At 35.4% G+C, this 18,528-nt stretch overlaps 1 protein-coding gene and 1 non-coding gene across 4 annotated transcripts in view; one reads left to right on the plus strand and one right to left on the minus strand.

The window, feature by feature from the left end:
- The window catches only part of LOC579753 (peptidyl-glycine alpha-amidating monooxygenase B), a 42,623-nt gene extending 24,983 nt beyond the window's left edge, over window positions 1-17,640 (plus strand). For 2 of the 3 annotated variants that reach the window (XM_030976473.1, XM_030976474.1), the window contains exons 10-20: window positions 619-719; window positions 2,375-2,904; window positions 3,694-3,823; window positions 4,138-4,251; window positions 5,432-5,724; window positions 6,483-6,686; window positions 8,980-9,092; window positions 9,628-9,730; window positions 10,310-10,429; window positions 11,304-11,527; window positions 12,244-17,640. In XM_030976473.1, the coding sequence (XP_030832333.1) occupies window positions 619-719; window positions 2,375-2,904; window positions 3,694-3,823; window positions 4,138-4,251; window positions 5,432-5,724; window positions 6,483-6,686; window positions 8,980-9,092; window positions 9,628-9,730; window positions 10,310-10,429; window positions 11,304-11,527; window positions 12,244-12,411 (2,100 nt within the window). In that variant the 3' untranslated portion in view covers window positions 12,412-17,640. The remainder of the gene's footprint in view (window positions 1-618; window positions 720-2,374; window positions 2,905-3,693; window positions 3,824-4,137; window positions 4,252-5,431; window positions 5,725-6,482; window positions 6,687-8,979; window positions 9,093-9,627; window positions 9,731-10,309; window positions 10,430-11,303; window positions 11,528-12,243) is intronic. The other variant, XM_030976475.1, reaches the window with a different exon arrangement.
- On the minus strand, window positions 7,342-7,473 carry LOC115920792. The gene has a single exon (XR_004062559.1). It is a non-coding gene; the product is annotated as a U4atac minor spliceosomal RNA (small nuclear RNA).
- Window positions 17,641-18,528: the final 888 nt, after the last annotated feature.

Here is an 18,528-nt window from a genome sequence, read left to right on the forward strand (position 1 = left end):
TGGCAAGATTTCAGGCTTTTTATGAACAATGATAATTTTGAAAAGTTTCAGGCTCACTCATGTATTCTAATTGGTACAGGTTATGATGCCAGTGTACAAAGAAATAAATACAGCCTGCTGGGTGATCATCTTAATCAACATTTGCCACTCTCCACCCGGGTGTACAATGGGTATCATGTATGCTTGAGCACTACATGTAGTTACTGTGCCGTTGATCAGGGTAATCAAGTCGAATCACCATGAACTTCACAACTGTGAATATAAAGCACTATATAATGTATATTTAAAGATATATATTATTATTTGTGTGCAAGGTGGTATTTGACATTTATATCTCCAACTCTCAACGTAGCTTTAATATAGATGCATCCAGAATGACAAATACTCTTTGGCATAGAGATAGAACCATATCGTAAGGGATGGAGCCATTGCTGTTTTTGATTTTCATGCCATACAATCAGGCGATACTAGGGTTTCTCGATGTACCAAAGACTCAAGACAAGGGCAGTTAAACATTCATATTACATCTTTTTATTTAATATTTTTATATTTGTTATGTGTTGTTTAATAATAAATATGATGAACCTTCTAAATTTGGGACTGTTTTTGTTCCACCAGGCCTTCTACCCGATTGGGGAATCATATACCATCCAGCCAGGTGATATCCTAGCCGCTAGATGTACGTATGACTCTGACAAGGACATCGCTACATATGCTGGGTAAGAGACAGACATACTGACCTTTAAGATGCCTTATATATGCACCATGGGTCATATATTAGCATGCAGTGTTACGGTCAGAGTCGGGGTTAGGCCAAGGTTACGGTATTAAAAAGTGTAACCCCTAAAAGGGGAAGTCCACCCTCAAATTAAAGCCTATCTGCACTAGTTTGGCCAGGAGGGATAAGACCTCCCTGCAAAGTCACTGGCAGGTGGTTATTTCATCAATTCAGCTCTGATAGAAAAAGGGGACCACGGGGGATCAACAGGTACCGTGTAGGCATTGCTGGCTGTATAGAGGGGGCAAGTAGTGCAGTCCTGCTTTAAGTTGATTTTATTAGTAGCAGAAAAATGACAGAAACGGGTCATTGAAAGTTTGAGCAAAAAACAATTAAAAATAAGAAATTTATGAAAATACTTCAAAAATCTATCAATTTCACTCATATATTTATCTTAAATATAATTATTGCAAATAATACAACCCCTCTATGAAAAAAATCTATTCCATCATAAAGAACATGAAAATTCTGAAATTGTTTGTATAGAGCAAATGAGAAAGGGACTTCCCCTTCAATCCATAATAACACAAAAGAGGGAAATAATATATTGACACAGGACCAGTGGTGGTTAGGACCAGTGATGTGTGACTAATAAGAGAAGACAATCCCTGCACCACTCCTTCACATTCAATCAGTTATAATGACATTGACATTCATTCAAGAATTCCTCTCTTCTAATCTTTTTCTATGAGAATCGCACCCTCCGCTGAGCATTCTTTTAAAGTTTGCAAATAACTATGAACAATATTATAGATTAGAAGCGTGATCAATTATACTGAATACATGAGTGGAGAAAGGGTCCAAGTCGGTCACACACAAAAAAGTTTTGAATAAAAAAAAGCTTTATAATTCCTTGAGTTTAAGAGATAAAATATTTTCATTTTGATATATACTTAGAATACTCATTTTTCCTTTCTTTTCTTAAAAAAGAAGGAAAAATAGATTCTTTGGACTTAAGTCTTTCTTCCTCTCGTGTTTTCAATTACCCTTAAGATTTAATTCAGACTTCATACAAATGAGACGTCATGCATATTGTAAGGTCATACTTTATCAGTTATCTTGAGCCTTATTATGGACATCAAATCAATCATATCTGGATATATATCAGGATCATGCTTCAATTAACATCTTCATGGAGTAGCCTAAGGGACATGTTCTGTATGAATGGATTCAAGGTCCTGATGTAGACTACTACAAAATGAGTGAACATGATTAAAATGATAAGGAAATCCTTGGTCCTTGTTTAGGATTTAAATACAGCCTTTCACAGAGTCTTTTAATCTATATCATAAGTGTTATAAAGATTGTTATATTTTGTTTCTGTTGGTCACATCTTCTAGCATACTGCTTGCCCAAGCGATTGATTAAAAAATCTTGTGATCAATTGATGATGGTACCAGAAAAAAATACACCTCTTTTTTAAGTCAAAGATGACATTGAGAGACTCTCATTTTTGGTTGACGTAAATTGAATAAAGAATTGTGTTGAATATGAAACATTTCACAGAATCGCCCACGAGTACATTTGCCTCTAAGTCCCTATGTTTTTTTTGCTCTAGTGAGTCTTTACTTTCTGTTCTCTTTTCTATGATTACAGAGGCACGCACAATGATGAAATGTGCAACATGTATCTGATGTACTACACCGATGCAACGCGAGGCGAGGCCTTCCAAGAGTGCGGGCGCCCGGCTCCAGGCAGCTTCTTCTCATCAGCCCCTCCCGGCTACAACACCGTCCCCTCTCTCCCTACCTCCTCCCAGCCGGAAACCCACTCACGTAACCGCCCTGCCCCTGTCGACACCTGGGACCCTTATTATGACTACGCTAACCAGCAGGGGTATGATAAAGATGGGCAGAGTTACCCGCAGGAGGGGAGCAACGTCGATTACGTTTCCCCGTCCGTTGAGGATGTGGGTGGTGGGGGAGGGCGTGGCGGGGGAGGGCGTGGTGGGGAGGATAGGGAAAGACCGGAAGGAACGCCCAAGCCTGTTGATAACATTCCAGATACGGATAAGACATCTAGCCAGGCATCTGATGGCGATGCCACGCAAGCTGCACCAATTATAGCTCCCGGTAATGGAGACACAGTCACTCAACCACCGACGTCAAACAAAATGCAGTCATTTAGTAAGTTGAATTATTAGCTGATAGCCCAATCAATTTCTGGGTGTTTATTTTACTTATTAATGCTGCTGATACTGGTTTTTGCAACAGGTGAAATGCAGGAAACATAGTTTTGATTGTGGAAGACTCGTGCCTTCCACACATATATTATCTGAATGAAGCACCAACTCTTACCGCGCCACTAAGTTGATAATTTACAAATTAGCAATAAAATAATCAACAAAATTATTTAGTTTTGATTTTGTATTCATTTCTTTTTAATCTATTGTAAATATCAGTTTGGTCATTGGGCATGAAATAAAATCATCCTTGTGAACAAACTTGTCTAATGTGCCTATTTCAACATTCCTAGTTCAACCAGGCAGAAGTCAGTCCCTCAAACCCTTGTGGAATAATTAATATTCTCTGACTACAATCTTCATCAATAGTGATCTGTCAGTTTATGACAGATTCAGTGACCCAATCAAAAAATTTTATCAAGTGTCTCTCCAAGTTCCTCGGTCTTGAGCCATCCGTTTCAGCCTTTCATACCCGTTGCTCCACATTCTGTGATTACATCGTTTAGAAAGCCTTTACGAGGTCTTCCCCTCTTCGTCTTTCCATGAATACGACCTATGACTCTGAGCATCACGCCCACATCATGCCTCCTTTATGTACATGTAGAATGATAATTGCAGAGAGGAGAAGAGCAGTGTTGATCCATTCCCACTATAAGAATATATTGTATATGATACATGTACTTGTACCGGTATATACATAATTTCTTGATACCTTCCTTCCTTCCTGTCCCAGCTGTTTCTGATGTTGATGGATGGCCGTCCAGTGGCAGTGGGGTGACCTTAGGTCAAGTGTCGGGGATCGCTGTGGACTCTGCAGGGAATGTACACATCTTCCATCGTGCATCAAGACCATGGGATATTCAGTGAGTTCTAATGATAATTGTTCAATTGGTAAGGCATGAATCTACATTTGCCACTCCATACCCATACCCATTATGACAGCAGGGTCCTAGCCAAGCTATATAGTTCAACAGTCAGTCCGGGAGAAGTGCTCTAAATATATAATGTACTCCTAGTCTTGTTTTTACATTTGGTTCTAGTGAATATATCTTTTTATCAGTTTTGCATAATTTCCTACCACGCCAAATAATGAGCCCAGTTTTATATTTTGAGTGATGTAAGTGTTCCTTTATTTTCCATTCTAATTGTTTTGTTCATTTCTATTTCTATATCACAGTTCATTCCAAGGAGATGTCTTCACCCAATCTAACCAAGGACCAATCATAAACAATACCAACATCAAGTACGATTCGAATACAGGCAAAGTACTCAGCCAGTGGGGAGCAAATCAGTAAGTGGATCCTTCACTTTGGTGAAATGCCATTACATGTAGGTCTATCCAGGCCGTCTGCTACCCAATTAGTCTATTCCCATATGGTCTACTGTCCATTAGGTGTGATAATCATTTGATGATTATTATTATTTATGATTAGATGATTATTAGACCATGAGGATAGTAGATGGACTAGATGTAGACATTGTTAAAGGTAAAGACCAGTTCTGGTCATGCAATTGCATTGTGAAAGAAACATTGTGGAATCGATCAGAAAAGGTTGATCATCTAGCATATAAGTATTAGTGTGTACTGCAAGGTTCTGGAATCATCAAAATGATAAGAAATTGGCCCAGTCTTGGTAAAGTTACAAGCAATGTACACGGAAAGATGTATATGGGACTACGCAACATGCAGCACATATTTTATTATCTGGCCCCTTTTTCCAACCAATATTTTCTCTGAATGAAATGTATTACTGTATTTCTGTTTGTAAGTATAATCAATATCAAAACAAATCAAATATGGGAATATACCAATTGGGTAGTAGACAAACTAGTTGCAGACCAAACAGCAATATCCTTTGACTTTTACAAGGGTCCTTCCAAAACAGTAGATAATATTTGCCTTATTAAGCAGTGAAACCTTGCAGCATATGCCTGAACATGGGTTTACCTGTCCAACATATTTAAAGGGGCCCAAGCACATGGCAGCTAATATTCACTTTAATTTAATCGACTAATTGACATATATTTCAAACTACTGACGTTCTGACAGTGTCGTAGTAACAGGGAAAAGTAACAATGATGAACTTCCTGTTAAACTGCAAAAATATGGCAAAATAGTTGAACTTGGCGTTATTAAGGATGAGCAGAAAGTAGAGCTTCAAAACGTGTCTTCTTCCTTCCAACAAAAACAAAACGTAATGGTCGCAATTCTCTCCCACAGCTAATGTACAATCTATGAACTACGGTACATACTATGCATATCAAAACAAAGGTATTCAGAAATAATTTAAAAATACGCTGTGAACCTTATCACTGCTTATTATAACAACCTCTAGACTTGTATTTGTCATTTAAATTAAATCCAGACAAATGCGTATGACTGTATGTATTGCTTAGATTGAGGATATCCAATTCGTATCACAAAATTGATTTATTTTAATTTGATTTGGTTATTTTTAATTTCAACGTAGATTCTTCCTACCCCATGGGCTGTCCATCGACCATGAAGACAACATCTGGTTGACTGACGTAGCCATGCACCAGGTCTTCAAGTACCCCCCAGGAGGGGCAGGCACCCCTCTCCTCACCCTGGGTACCAAGCTTGAGCCGGGAGATGACAAGAACCACTTCTGCAAGCCCTCTGACGTCACGGTGGACCCCAAGACAGGCAACTTCTTTGTCTCGGACGGATACTGCAACGCCAGGGTGATGAAGTTCTCTCCAGAGGGAAAGCTTTTGTTGCAGTGGGGGCACCAGCTAAAGGGTAAGTTGTCCAGTAACACTCAACACATTAATTCACTGCAATTGATTTCATTTTTCTTTTTAAGCCCCACTGCACTACTTATAGCTACTTGCGCCCTCTATATAGCAAACAATGCCTAATCGGTGCCTGTTGGTCCACCATGATCCCCTTTTTCTTATGTTAATTGAGAGCTGATTTGATGAGATAGCCACCTGCCAGTGACCTTGCAGGGTGGTCTTATCCCCCCTGGCCAAAATAGTGCAGACGGGCTTTAACATACTTTTCCAATTGGATTTATTCCAAGTTATCTCTAGAAGGCTCAGTATTCCAATAGTTTTGGTTTATGGTTAGTAACATAGATTGGAAAAACTGATATCAGTTAAAATTTATTCCAGGTTAGGCTGAAGAGTTCAAACAAATAAAAACTGTTTGATTGTCTTTTTTTTTTTTTTTTTTTTTTTTGTTTAGAAGGATGATATTGCTATCATTCACTCTAGTAGTTTTGGACAAGAATAAAAGGTGCAAAATATAGAGAAATTGATTATTGTGGATCTGCTATTGATTTATTTCACTTTTTAGAAATATAACATATTCCAGGCAAAAAAAAATTCAAAGAAAATGATAAAACTGCAACTGTGTTATTATGGCTTTTTGATTTTGTCATAATATGTCACAAATAATTCCATCCATTTCTGATACATAGTTTAGGACGAATGCATTTATCTTGTTTTATAATCATTTGAAACAAAATTCTATCTTGGTATTGTCCTTTTAATTAGGTATGCTTGCCAGTCTACCGGTAGGTCAGTTCAACCTTCCTCACTGTATCACCATGGTATCGGATAAGAATCAGGTGTGTGTGGCGGACCGGGAAGCAGGACGCATCCAGTGTTTCAGCGCTGATTCGGGGGATTTCACCAAGCAGTTTAATCTTCCTGAGTTTGGTGGTCGCCTCTATGCTGTCGCCTATTCAAGTGCAAGTGGTATGTATGTAGTCCCATGGTTTGGTGGCTCAATGGCACAATGCTATACAGGCACCTTCCTCCAACAACTGAATTCAACCATGGACCAAATAGGAAACATAATGCTAACCCCATCACATCTAAACCTAATCTAATCTGTAAAAAGTTTTTTCTTTACAAAAGTACGGGAATAAAAACTGCAATGAGTTTTTTTTTTTCTAAAGTAAAGCTGATTGTGCTGACATATGTATATAGGACCAGAGTAAACAAATTTTAAAAAATCCATATTCTGTTAATTACCCCTTATCACCCCCCCCCCCCCACAAAAAAGAAGACTTAGTTATAATAACAGTAAATAAATTGTTGGTCAATTAATTTTTTGAGTGTCATGTAACGCCTTGCTGGAATGGAAGTCGTGCGGGCAATCACTGAATCCAATGACGGGGGTAATAGTATATATGTGAAGCGCTTAGAGACATATATTATTATTAAATAATATTTATAAAACTATGCTTTATAAAGCGCTTGTCGCTTGAGGACCTGAGCATTAAGTTAAAGGAAATCAAGTTCAAATGTATTACTAAGTTTTTTGTTGGGAGGGGTGGAGGAATTAATTTGTGAACTCTCAATGACTTATATTCCAAATTGAGCTTTTCCCATCTATTTCGATTGGGAATTTTCCATAAATTGCACCAAACCCATCAGCCGAAACTGTAGGCGGTGACGTATGTGTTTGTAATTGGTGTTAGCAAAATCATCCTCACTATACGTTCATTGAACGATCATGCTTCCCCAAGATAAGGACTGTTACACATTCAGGGTATGGCAAAATGACAGTATCCAAAATAGTGTATTTGTGGTCACAGTTAGTAAATCAATCAAGTGAAATAAGTGAAATGTTTCTTTATTTTCCAATTTCATGTAATCATTTCCTTATTATACTAAAGATAAATGACAGATACACAATTTGTAAGGAAAAAAGTGTCTCAAATATGCAAGGAAATATTATAAAATGACTGAAAAGTAGTTTGTGCATATTGAATTAGATGCTCATGCATATTCATGAGGCAGTTGTATGCATTGCTAGTCTTGTTCACAGCCCTGTTTAAATAGTTTTCATTTAATGCTCATCCTGATAACCACCAGGTTTGGAGAGATAAATAATGAGGTAGCGGGATATGACATGCTACAAGTTAACAACTGTGAGAAATGGAGGTCAAAGGTCAACCTAAAGGTTACTGACCTTTTGTTCAAAAATTGTATGGTGTGATTAAGTGTTTGAACTTTGATGACTGGAACATTGATAATTAGTTATAATTTCCAACCTATATCTTTATTTCAAATGCCATGCTGTGGGAGGGGGGGGGGGGGGGTTCAAAGGTCTTTACGGGTCAATGAACTATTTGCTAATCATACTAAAAGTACATTTTGGACAAATGTATTCGCATTCATGCAACTTGTTTTGTTGTGCCCCCACCACCTTATAGTGCTAGTGGCATAATGTTTTGAGTTTTCATCCTAGTTTTCTTTCATCCTTTTGTCCTTTCATCCTTTTGTCCTTTAATTTGTTTGCCCTTTCATCCTGTTACCACTGAGCAAATTAAACCAAAATTGGATGAAGCATGTAAAGCATGCATGGTTGAACTAATAAGATTTTAATTTTAAAAGGTCAAAGGTCACCTTACCATGAAAGGTTAAATGTACCCTAAAAGATATCCTGTAATACTGCCATAACTTCAGAATCATTGAAACAATTTAAACAAATTTGGCTCAAGTATGTATGTATGAATATGAAAAGATGAACCGAGTAGATGTTATATGTTAGAAGTCAAAGGTCAAAGGTCACAGGGTCGTTGATTAAATGAACCAAAGCGGAGGCGTATTGGAGACGGCGTCACATCCATCTATTTTTGTGTACCATGAAAAAAAAACATTAATGTGTTCTTATAGTGGGATGATAAAAAAGTCAGTATAGGCACAGGGGCTCTCAGTTGAGCAACGAGGGGACCTACAGCATTAAGTACTATCTGAGGGACTATACTGTGTTGCACAAGGGCAGTAGCTTCCTGATTGATGATTGGTTTTTGTATGTAGGATCGTACAGTTCCAAAGACCCGGCGCTCGCTGTGCAAGTGTGAAACTATTTTGATTTCTCTTTTAAATCCATAAAAACTGAATACAAAACTTATATGATTAGAAAGATATTAACAATAAGTACGGTAATCAATATTTGTTAATTTGTTTTTGAATGATTTTAATGTGAAATGACTGACTTTATCCATTACCGGTATTTATCATTTTGTGTTCTTTTCAGGTGGTTTACTATATGCAGTCAATGGTCCATCTAATGGTGTAAAACCAGTCCAAGGATTCGCTCTCAATTACACAAGCACTGAAATATTACGCATGTGGGAACCACATAGTCAGGTAAATCAAGTTATAAATCAGTTATAAATCTGAATTGAGATAATCGTATTCGGCTCCGACAAATGCAGATACCGGTATGTCTTTATCAAATCATGATTGTACATAGTATTAGAATAATATCATTTAAATTTTAAAAAGTTGATCGCTTTATTGAACACTGGAATGTTTATTACAGCCAAATTTACCCCTACGTCTCTTTTACTATAATTATCAATGCTCATTTGTATCTAGTAATGCTAATATGGAAGAATTTTTTCCCCTATATGTGGACCAGCCCTTTGCCATTCGTTTTAAAATATTTTCTTTTTAAAACTATTTCTAAGATAAATCTGGCTGAAGTCTAATATGTTTTCTTTCAAAATTAACCATGTCTAACAGGTGAAAATGGTATGTGATACTTTATTCATGTTATGAACTTGAAATTTACAATGTCATAGAATTGCCTGCATTTGTATATTTCCCCATTTAATATATAATTCTGATCAATTTATTGATGACCTTTCTCTTTCTATCAATGTTTGTTTTTGTTTTACAGAAATTTGAGAAACCTCATGATATTGCATGCACACCTGATGGGAAGCTTGTTTATGTGGCTGAAATCGGTCCAAATAAGGTCTGGAAATTCACAACTAATGCAGGTAAATATTTCAGATTATTAAATGAAATATTGTTGTGATGATTTTATCACGATTTGAATTATCTATCGTTTTAGTATTGTTTTTGTTTCATCTTTCATCTTCTCGTTCACCATTTTCTCATTTCTGTTTCTCTTTTCATATTACTAAGATATTGTTTGCTCAATATTTTTTGCACTCACCTTGCAAGTACAATAATAATTCAAATCAAGGGCACATTTATTTGGGTGTTGTGATGTATATGTTTGCCTTTTTTCTTGAAGACTAATATATGGAGAATGAGCACAATCCCTCATTTAACCCTTGGACTGGCATGCATATATTTTAGTTTCGGTCTGCAGTTTGCAGATTAAGCTTGAAGGTGAACTAAAAACTATCGATTTAAAGTAATTTTAAAATGAATCCCGCCAATCTTGTGATTTGCATGTTATATCAGAGTGAAATTATTAACTTTGTTAATTTCAATGTATTAAAAGTCTGTTCGCATGCTTGAGAATGATTTAATGTAGACCTCTCTGTGAAGTGTTGCTTTGTAATTCTTGGTCTTGCTTTTTCTTTGACTTTGCTTGGTTTTATTATTAGAAGTTTTATCGTTTGGTGTGAATTCGTCAGATTCTATAATGCACTCTGTAAGTGTGTTATCAACAACTGAATCAGAAACTGCCACAGTTATTGAGGTAGAGCATACACTCAATAGCACAGGTGAGATCCGTGGCTTGTCTTCTTGTTTCTTATTGTTTTATTTTGTAAGCCATGAATCACCTTCAAAATGGAGTGTTGATTTTTCTTTTTAAAGTTCAAAATTTGTCATACAGCATGTCGATAGCCTAAATATGCCTCTTTATATACTGGAAATCTGCTGTTCTGTGTTAGATTTTCCCCAACACTTCTTTTTTTTTTTTTTTTTTTTTTAGGGGGGGGGAAGTTTAAGCGAAATTTAGTAGTCATGATTTCTATTCTAATTAACAGATTTTCAAACATATTATTCATTTATCTGCTTGGAGTGGCCTCGCATTTTATTCATCAATATCTAAGAATATTCGTAGTACCCCATTGGGAAGAAGGCTAATCATTAACTTTTGTGGATTATCTTCTCAAGGAATACATTTCCTTCATTGTTGTTCATTTTACATGATTTAATTATAAATATATAAATTATGTTTTTGTATCAAATTTAATTATTTATTGTAAAGCTCTTCATCTCTACTCTTAAATAGATAGATAACAAATAATCAAGTCAGAGTAATATTGCATATTGATCTTGAAAAAAATTAACACTTTGAAATTGAACTATTTCAACGATAACTGTACTGATAATAACTTTTGAATAGAATTTTCCAGTCACAGTTATGTAGTTGTCATCATTGCAATTATCATTATCATAATCATCATGGTAATGTTCTTCATTGTCATCTTCATTGTCATAAAGTAATATGAAGACAGATAAACCATACTTGTTTACAAGTATAAAATCTCTTATTCAAATTTAATTCATTCAATAAATTCAATTTTTTAAACTACATTTATTCTTTATTCGTAATAATTCATTTTTATCCACTTTTGTTTCTGTTCTCAGGTAACAGTACACACTTTACGCCTGTTGCAGGGGAAACACAAGCAACCAACACCAGTCTAAATGAGAGACTGAATGGATTTACCAGTGATTCCAGCCTAGGAACGACCACCATCATAGTGGCTGTACTAGCCGTCCCCATCCTTCTCATGCTTCTCGTTGCCGTGGCGATAAGGTTACATGCCCAGGGTCACTTCAGGCTTAATAAGAAGAGGCGGAACTATAAGGTACCATTTGTTATTCATTCCAGTACGGGTCATTCACACAAGATATGATAAACCGTCTGATAAAAAGGGAAAAAAAGATAGAAAAGAAGTGATCATTGTAGAGGAACAATGTTTCTGCCTCACGTTGAGGAATGTTAACCCATTACATACAAGAATCAAATGGTCCCTGTAAAGCCTATGGGGAAAGAAAATTTCAGTAGTCAATGGATTAGTAACAATATGACAAATCTGGATTTATGTAACGCTTGATATGGAATACCATCTCTAAGCAGTTTGCAGATATTATTATTATTACCCCAGTCATTGGTTTCATTTATGCACACAGTGTACATAATTTCCACCTACCATATGGCCACCGTGAGGGCATATGGCAATCTCTCACACATGAGCAAGTCATACTTCCAGATCCCCTTTTCTCTCCTGGGTATGGAGTAGCAAATGTAGATTAATGTCTTGCCAGAGAACATTGATGACTTATCTCTAGTTTCTATTATTGATTAATTTGACTCTGTATCTACTTGGTATTTGTTTTGTTGTGTTCTCTCTCTCTCTCTCTCTCTCTCTATCTCTCTTTCAGGGCCAATCCTTACAAAGCATTTGCTTTTTCTATTGATCCTTCCCATATTCTATACTGTATTTTGCATTATTGTTAGTATATTTAAATGGTTATGGTTACAAAAAATATCTTGAATCTTGAATGGCTTGTTTGTACCTAGGTATCAGCAGGAGACAAGTTCAGTCTGGGCAGCCTGCTCCACAAGAGGAACGGCTTCAGCCAGGTAGCTACCGACGACAGTGACCCTGATGCAGCTCAGTGGAGCGAGGAATCGGACATTGAGGAATACAGCATACTCAACAACACAAAGAGAACACAAAACCTGTGAGACAGACGCACCTCCTCCGTCTTTCTTCTTTCTTTCTTTGTGATGCACGAGTCGAGAGCCTGTTGATGTGACCAACGGTACGAGTCGCCCTTTGGCTAGCACTCGTCGTGTTGTGAGGTCGATCACATGAACTATGATTTTATTCCATTTTTATTACCAGTATCTACTCAAGAAAATTTTATTTTATTATGTACTCAAGAAAATAATCCTTATGACAGAGGATTGTTAAGGAATTTTCGGAAATGTATTTTGAATTCAAGAGCATTATTCAAGTAATATAGCTTTAATAGCGACATGTAGTGGCACAAAAAGAGATACATCCGGAATATAAACTGCATAATTGTTGAAAATGACAATTTCATCACACAGAGGTAGAACCATATTGTTAGGATATGGAGCTGTACAGTCAAACCTGCCTATTACGGCCATCCAAGGGGAACAGGAAAGGTGACCACTGTAGACAGGTTCTTCAAGACACATTTCTCTCTTGAGGGAGACAAAATGCATGGCCACTACAGACAGGTGGCTTTTATAGAGAGGTGGCCACTAAGGCAGGATTGACTGTACCATCTCGACTTTTACTCAGATATGTATAAAAATCACATCCTGACTTGTATGCATTTTGTGTTGAGGGTGCGTTTTTTCATGCCACTATATACATTTTGCTATTAAACCTACCTTAAGACAAATTTTTTGGGTGGTTTTCCCCCTGCCATTTAGGGTATAACTCTTGGAACAGTACTTTATGAGCTTAGGACTGAAAGGGCATGACTGAAATGATGAAGTGAGGGGCAGAAAGGCCCTACCTGTATGTGAGATAATGAATGCAAAAAGATCATATATATATTGGAATGTGAATGCAAAGAGACCTGTCTTGAAACTTGTCTACATCATTCCATAGTTAGGCTGAAACTAAAGATATCCCAGGTAGTTTACATTAATATCAAAAGAATACCAAGTATAATGCTTAACCATTCATACAGAACATCAAAAGTGTTGTTTATTTTTTGATAGTCTGTAGCATTCCCTTGCATTTATCTTCATTTTTTTTAAACTTTCTTTTTACCAACAACTTTCTGCTCCATACCAGTACTAAAATACTTTGGGGAGGGGGGGGGGGGGCTAAACTGTGGATTTAAGATATAAGATTAAAAATTATTTGATAAGTCCAATTACCCTAACAAATTAAAGTTTATTTCTTCTTCTATAAAATTTCTTCTTCTTTGTCCCTTTTTCCTACATATCTGGCCTAGTGTCTTTCTTCCAGTAGGATCTTTAAACAAAAATATTTAAGAAATTGAGAAGTGTTTGGTGTCAGATTTTGTACAGTGAAACCTGTATATAAAGAATCCTCAAGAGAGACAGAAAAGTGGTGTTTATAGGCAGGTGGTCTTTATGTACAGTTTCCTTCAATATAGATTTCTATGAGAAACAATTGTCAATGGAAACTAAAAAATGTGGTCTTTATAGACAGGTGGTCTTCATATACAGGTGGTCACTAAAGCAGGTTTCGCTGTAGTACAAACTGTCCAATACTATTTATAACTGCTTTCTACAGAGCTACAGTAGTCGGAAGAACAATTTTGATAATGCTTAATTTGTCTTTCTAAGCAATCCTCAAAGCCCTCAATTTTCTGAGCACCTTTCAAAACATCTACTTATAGGAGAGTCTGTATGGCTTGTGTACATTTTCTAATATTTATTATGCGGAACTTGAAATATATCGTTACTTGTCGTACTGAAAAACAAAATTCATTTCAAAGGTTTTTGTACTTGCTACAAGGAAATGAGTTCAATTGTAAAATATGCAAACATTGAATAGTATATAGTTTGAACTGTGTAATAAGTTGAAATTTGAAAGGTATGTGGTGCATTTCAAATGTCAACTTTAAAAAGAGAGGTTATATGCCATGGGTTGTATGAATAGTAATGTATATGATGCTTGTTTCTGTATTACATATACAACTAATTTTCTAAGAGATATGCAGTAGGTCTAACCAAGAATTTCAGCAGTTATTTGCATATTATTATTGTAAACCAATCTTTACATGTAGTTTTAAAAGGACCACCGACAATAATTTCAATTATTCAATATGAATATATCAGGAAAAAAAATTGTTTGGTTAATGTTAGCATTTATGGACATGTGGTATTCTTTTAGACCATCATTATGATGGTGCTTGAATTCGATTTACCAGTACATCTCTCTTTACCACACAGTTGAATGGACAAAGCGTTATGCTGGTCCCACCAAACCAAATACATGTATGTGCAATATATATATAACTTTTGGAAGGACCAGACATTTTCATTTTGAAGTGAGATACTGAATACCATTCTAGTTTAATCATTCCTAATTTACAGTGTCATTCCGACATCCCTCTAACTCTGCTAGATCACAAGATTTCATGACACAAATTAGAAGGATGTCATCTATTTAAACTAGCAGGGATATGAGTGTATGTCTTTTTTGCTTCTCAGTAGACGATGTGTCTTATCATATGTTTTCGTTTTCTTGTAGGATTAATTCATTTTTATTTTGCGTGATTATATTCTTCTTATTTTGTCAAGTAGTATTTATTTGCATTACATTGGTTGTCCCATAACAGAGGGAGGGGGAGAGTGAGAGAAAATTACAAGAAAGAAGAGCGATGCTTTAATTCCTTCATTCAGATAGAAAAATGAATTGGAGGTTTTCATTTTTTTTTTATGTAATCACCTTTTTTCAGAGAAATAAAAAAAAAACAGAAAATGCTCTTGATAGGCCACTCTAAAATGTAGCATTTCTCTCCTGAGGAGGGTTTTGACATAACTCACTTGCAGTTACCATGGCAACTAGAAGGGTAACACTTGCAGGCCACCCCCTCCCCTCCCTATGCCAATATTTTGCATCCAATCTGTGCCTATAGTTTTTTCAAATTTTGCTAAAATAAACTCAATGAATGAGAGTGTTTGGTCACCTTTTTTTTTAGCACCGCCTATAATATTAATATGATTAGTACAGATTTCTTTGTTATTATGATGTTCAGTTGTCCCAACGATGGATTTAATAATTGGGTTATTTTTAACCATTGATGATGAAAAAATATCAGTATGTATACAGTGCTGTTAAAAAGGTAAATTGAAAATCATTGTGTATTATTCTAAATCTAATTTAAAGATATTCAAAGCAATTAATGTAAATACTTTTGATGAAGCATTGCAGAATATCAGATAATTCATTTTGATTCACTGGTAACAGCTGACAAGCTGGTACTCTTTAAGATTGTGATATGTTTTTGTTTTTCTTTCTTGAGTTCCATTTCCAGCTCAAGTGAAGTTTGATGAGAATTCTTTTTCATTTCTCATGTTACTTTGTGCAAATAATCCGTCTTTTTGAGTGTGAAAATGGGTTGGATTGTAAAAAAAAATATGTACAGAATTTGAAGAAAAAGAAATGCAATGATACATATTTTTGTCAAAGAAACATCTTTGAAATAACTGGTGGTTTTGTGTTGATACTAAATGTTTAGTTAGATGCTGTAAGTATAATGCAATGTCTTTGACCACATTTTCTAGCATGTCTGAGATAACAGAAGATACCGCTGTAAATTCATCAAAAAATTTAGTACAGACTAGTATTTAACTTGCATTGTAATAGAAAGAGAACTTTTATAGTATTTTTAAGGTTGATAACTGCCTTTCATTTTTTTTTTTTTTTTAAATACTTATTATACAGACAAACATGCTTATGGTAGATAGGATTTATCGGGTTTTATATTTTGTTTACAAAATGAATCGTAAAAGCATCTATTCAGAAGTATTATCATATGCCAAACTGCCAAAATAGCATGCTCGTCATGGCTTGGATTGCATATTTAAGCTGATGCATATTGAACCCTGTTTGTAGCTCTAAAATGGCACTATTTCTTGATGAAACACATTTGTATCGATATACTGATAGTGAAATATTCAAGTGATAATCGTATGACTATTTGTTTGCATTATTTGCACAAACGTTTTTGAAATAACATGGTTTATTTACTTTTATGTAAAAGAGAACGAAATGCATTTATGGGTTGATATACACAAAGTAACCTTCTTTTTTTTTTCTTTGTTATTCATAACAAAGCCATATCATTTTATTATGCACATTATGATAAATTTGTCATTTAGAAGAATGCTGTAAGAGGGAATCTGGAAAAGGAAACATGATTCTGTAAACAATTTTGAACCGCCTGCTTTGGATTTAAAATTTAGCGTGTTGGTGGGTTCATATAAAAATCTCAACATCTTACATGCTATGTTTATCATCTGTAGTCAACCAAAAGGGTGTTAACTATGTGTGAAAGTTTATGAGTTGATGCCCTTGAAGCTTACAGCATGCAATATCAGGTATTATGATTTTCATGTTTTCATTTGTGCTGCTGCTGCCAAATATGCCGTCGATGGACAATATAAAGGAAATGCAAATTGAAAATGTTTGCTGAAATATGCAAGCATGTTGTAATATTCAGCTTTTCAAATCACCAACATTCATATATAAATATCTGATGTGTTAGTCAACCTCCAACTTGACTTGTTAAACTGCCCAAATATGTATTAATAAAAAAATATATAAAAATGTTCTAATTTATGTAGATCTATAAAGATATTTTTACCACAACATTAATGTGAGAAAATTATGAAAAGCTAGTATATTACATCTAGATTAGTAATTCAAGTCAGAAATACAAAATAATTAATCTCAGTAGATTGGGTCAAAGTTTACAATGGGTTGCAATGGACTTTGCTTATATATTCATTCAACGCTGGTTTAGTCCTGCAAAAGTATTTTGACTTTATTCAAATTGATTGGGTGATTCATTTTGATTAAATCGTAATTTAATATAAGTAAAATGAAGTAAATTGCCAAGTCTGTTGATATGAATGTTAAAGTATACGTTTAGGAACGAGGACCAGTGTAGGGCTTTTGAAAGAAAAATTAGACTAGTTGCATATAAAAAAGGATTTATTTTGTAATCATAGAGAATATTTTGTGCTGATTTGTATATCTTGGTTTATCCTTGCCATATCGTTCTCATTGGTGTTATTTATTGTTTATACTGCTTTGCTAGCTGTTTATGCTTGTTGTGCAGCTTTGTGTGGTAGCATTACTATTTTTTGGTATTGGATGTTTATAGATTTGGAGGATAATGTAAACTACACAGAATATATTGAGAGATGAATGTCTTCAGTCAAAAGATATAAGAAATCTTTTTGTGTGTATTTATTTTATATTTTGGTTATAATTTTGACGGAGAAGAAAGATAGAGAGAGGGGGAAGAGAGAGAGAGAGAGAGAGAGAGAGAGAGAAAGAGAGAGAGAGAGAGAGAGAGAGAGAGAGAGAGAGAAGCTCCATTTACACTGCAACCAAAAACCATCGTTTGTTTTTTCTCACATGCCGGTGTTTCGCTGGTAGTTGCGTAGCATAAACTACCGAACGCGACGAAAATAAAAAAAATGAGGGGTTCAAGGGGAGAGAGAAAGAAGAAGAAGGACGAGAAAGGAGAGAAAGGTTCTTTGTACCGGGTGGTCTCTGCAGTATGGCGGAGTGACCATAGTTCGCGAGTGACCTTAACAAGAAAGGTAACCCTATATCTTAAAAGAAAGCAGAACAAAATTTACACCAGTCTACTTGAGTGAATTTTGTTCTGCTTTCTTTTAAGAGATAGGACGAAATCTGGCCCCTCAAAAAGAGAGTTACGATTTTAAGAAAGTTTTAATTACGGTATGTATATGGGCACTTCAAATTGGCTGAATCAGACAGACGGACAAGATGAGATAAACGAGGAATGAGAAATGAGGAAAGGCAAGTCAAATAGCTGGTAGAAAATAATGAACGTAAGACAGGCGGCCACAAGAATAAGAAATATGCATGGTAAAATTAGAATTGAGAAATAAAAACTTTAAAAAAAGTTTAGAGTCCTCACATTACAATATACGGTAGTCTCCAATGTGCCAAGAATCCCGAATCATCTTTACAAATTAGACATTATATATTCATGCTCTTGTAGCTATAATGAATATTGCTGTCATGTGTTTATTTAGATTGATAGCAGAAACTTAAGAGCCGGTATAGGTCCATTCTGCTCTTAC

This window comes from Strongylocentrotus purpuratus, unplaced genomic scaffold (genome assembly GCF_000002235.5).
Source record: "Strongylocentrotus purpuratus isolate Spur 01 unplaced genomic scaffold, Spur_5.0 spur5_scaffold_9, whole genome shotgun sequence".
NCBI lineage: Eukaryota > Metazoa > Echinodermata > Echinoidea > Camarodonta > Strongylocentrotidae > Strongylocentrotus > Strongylocentrotus purpuratus.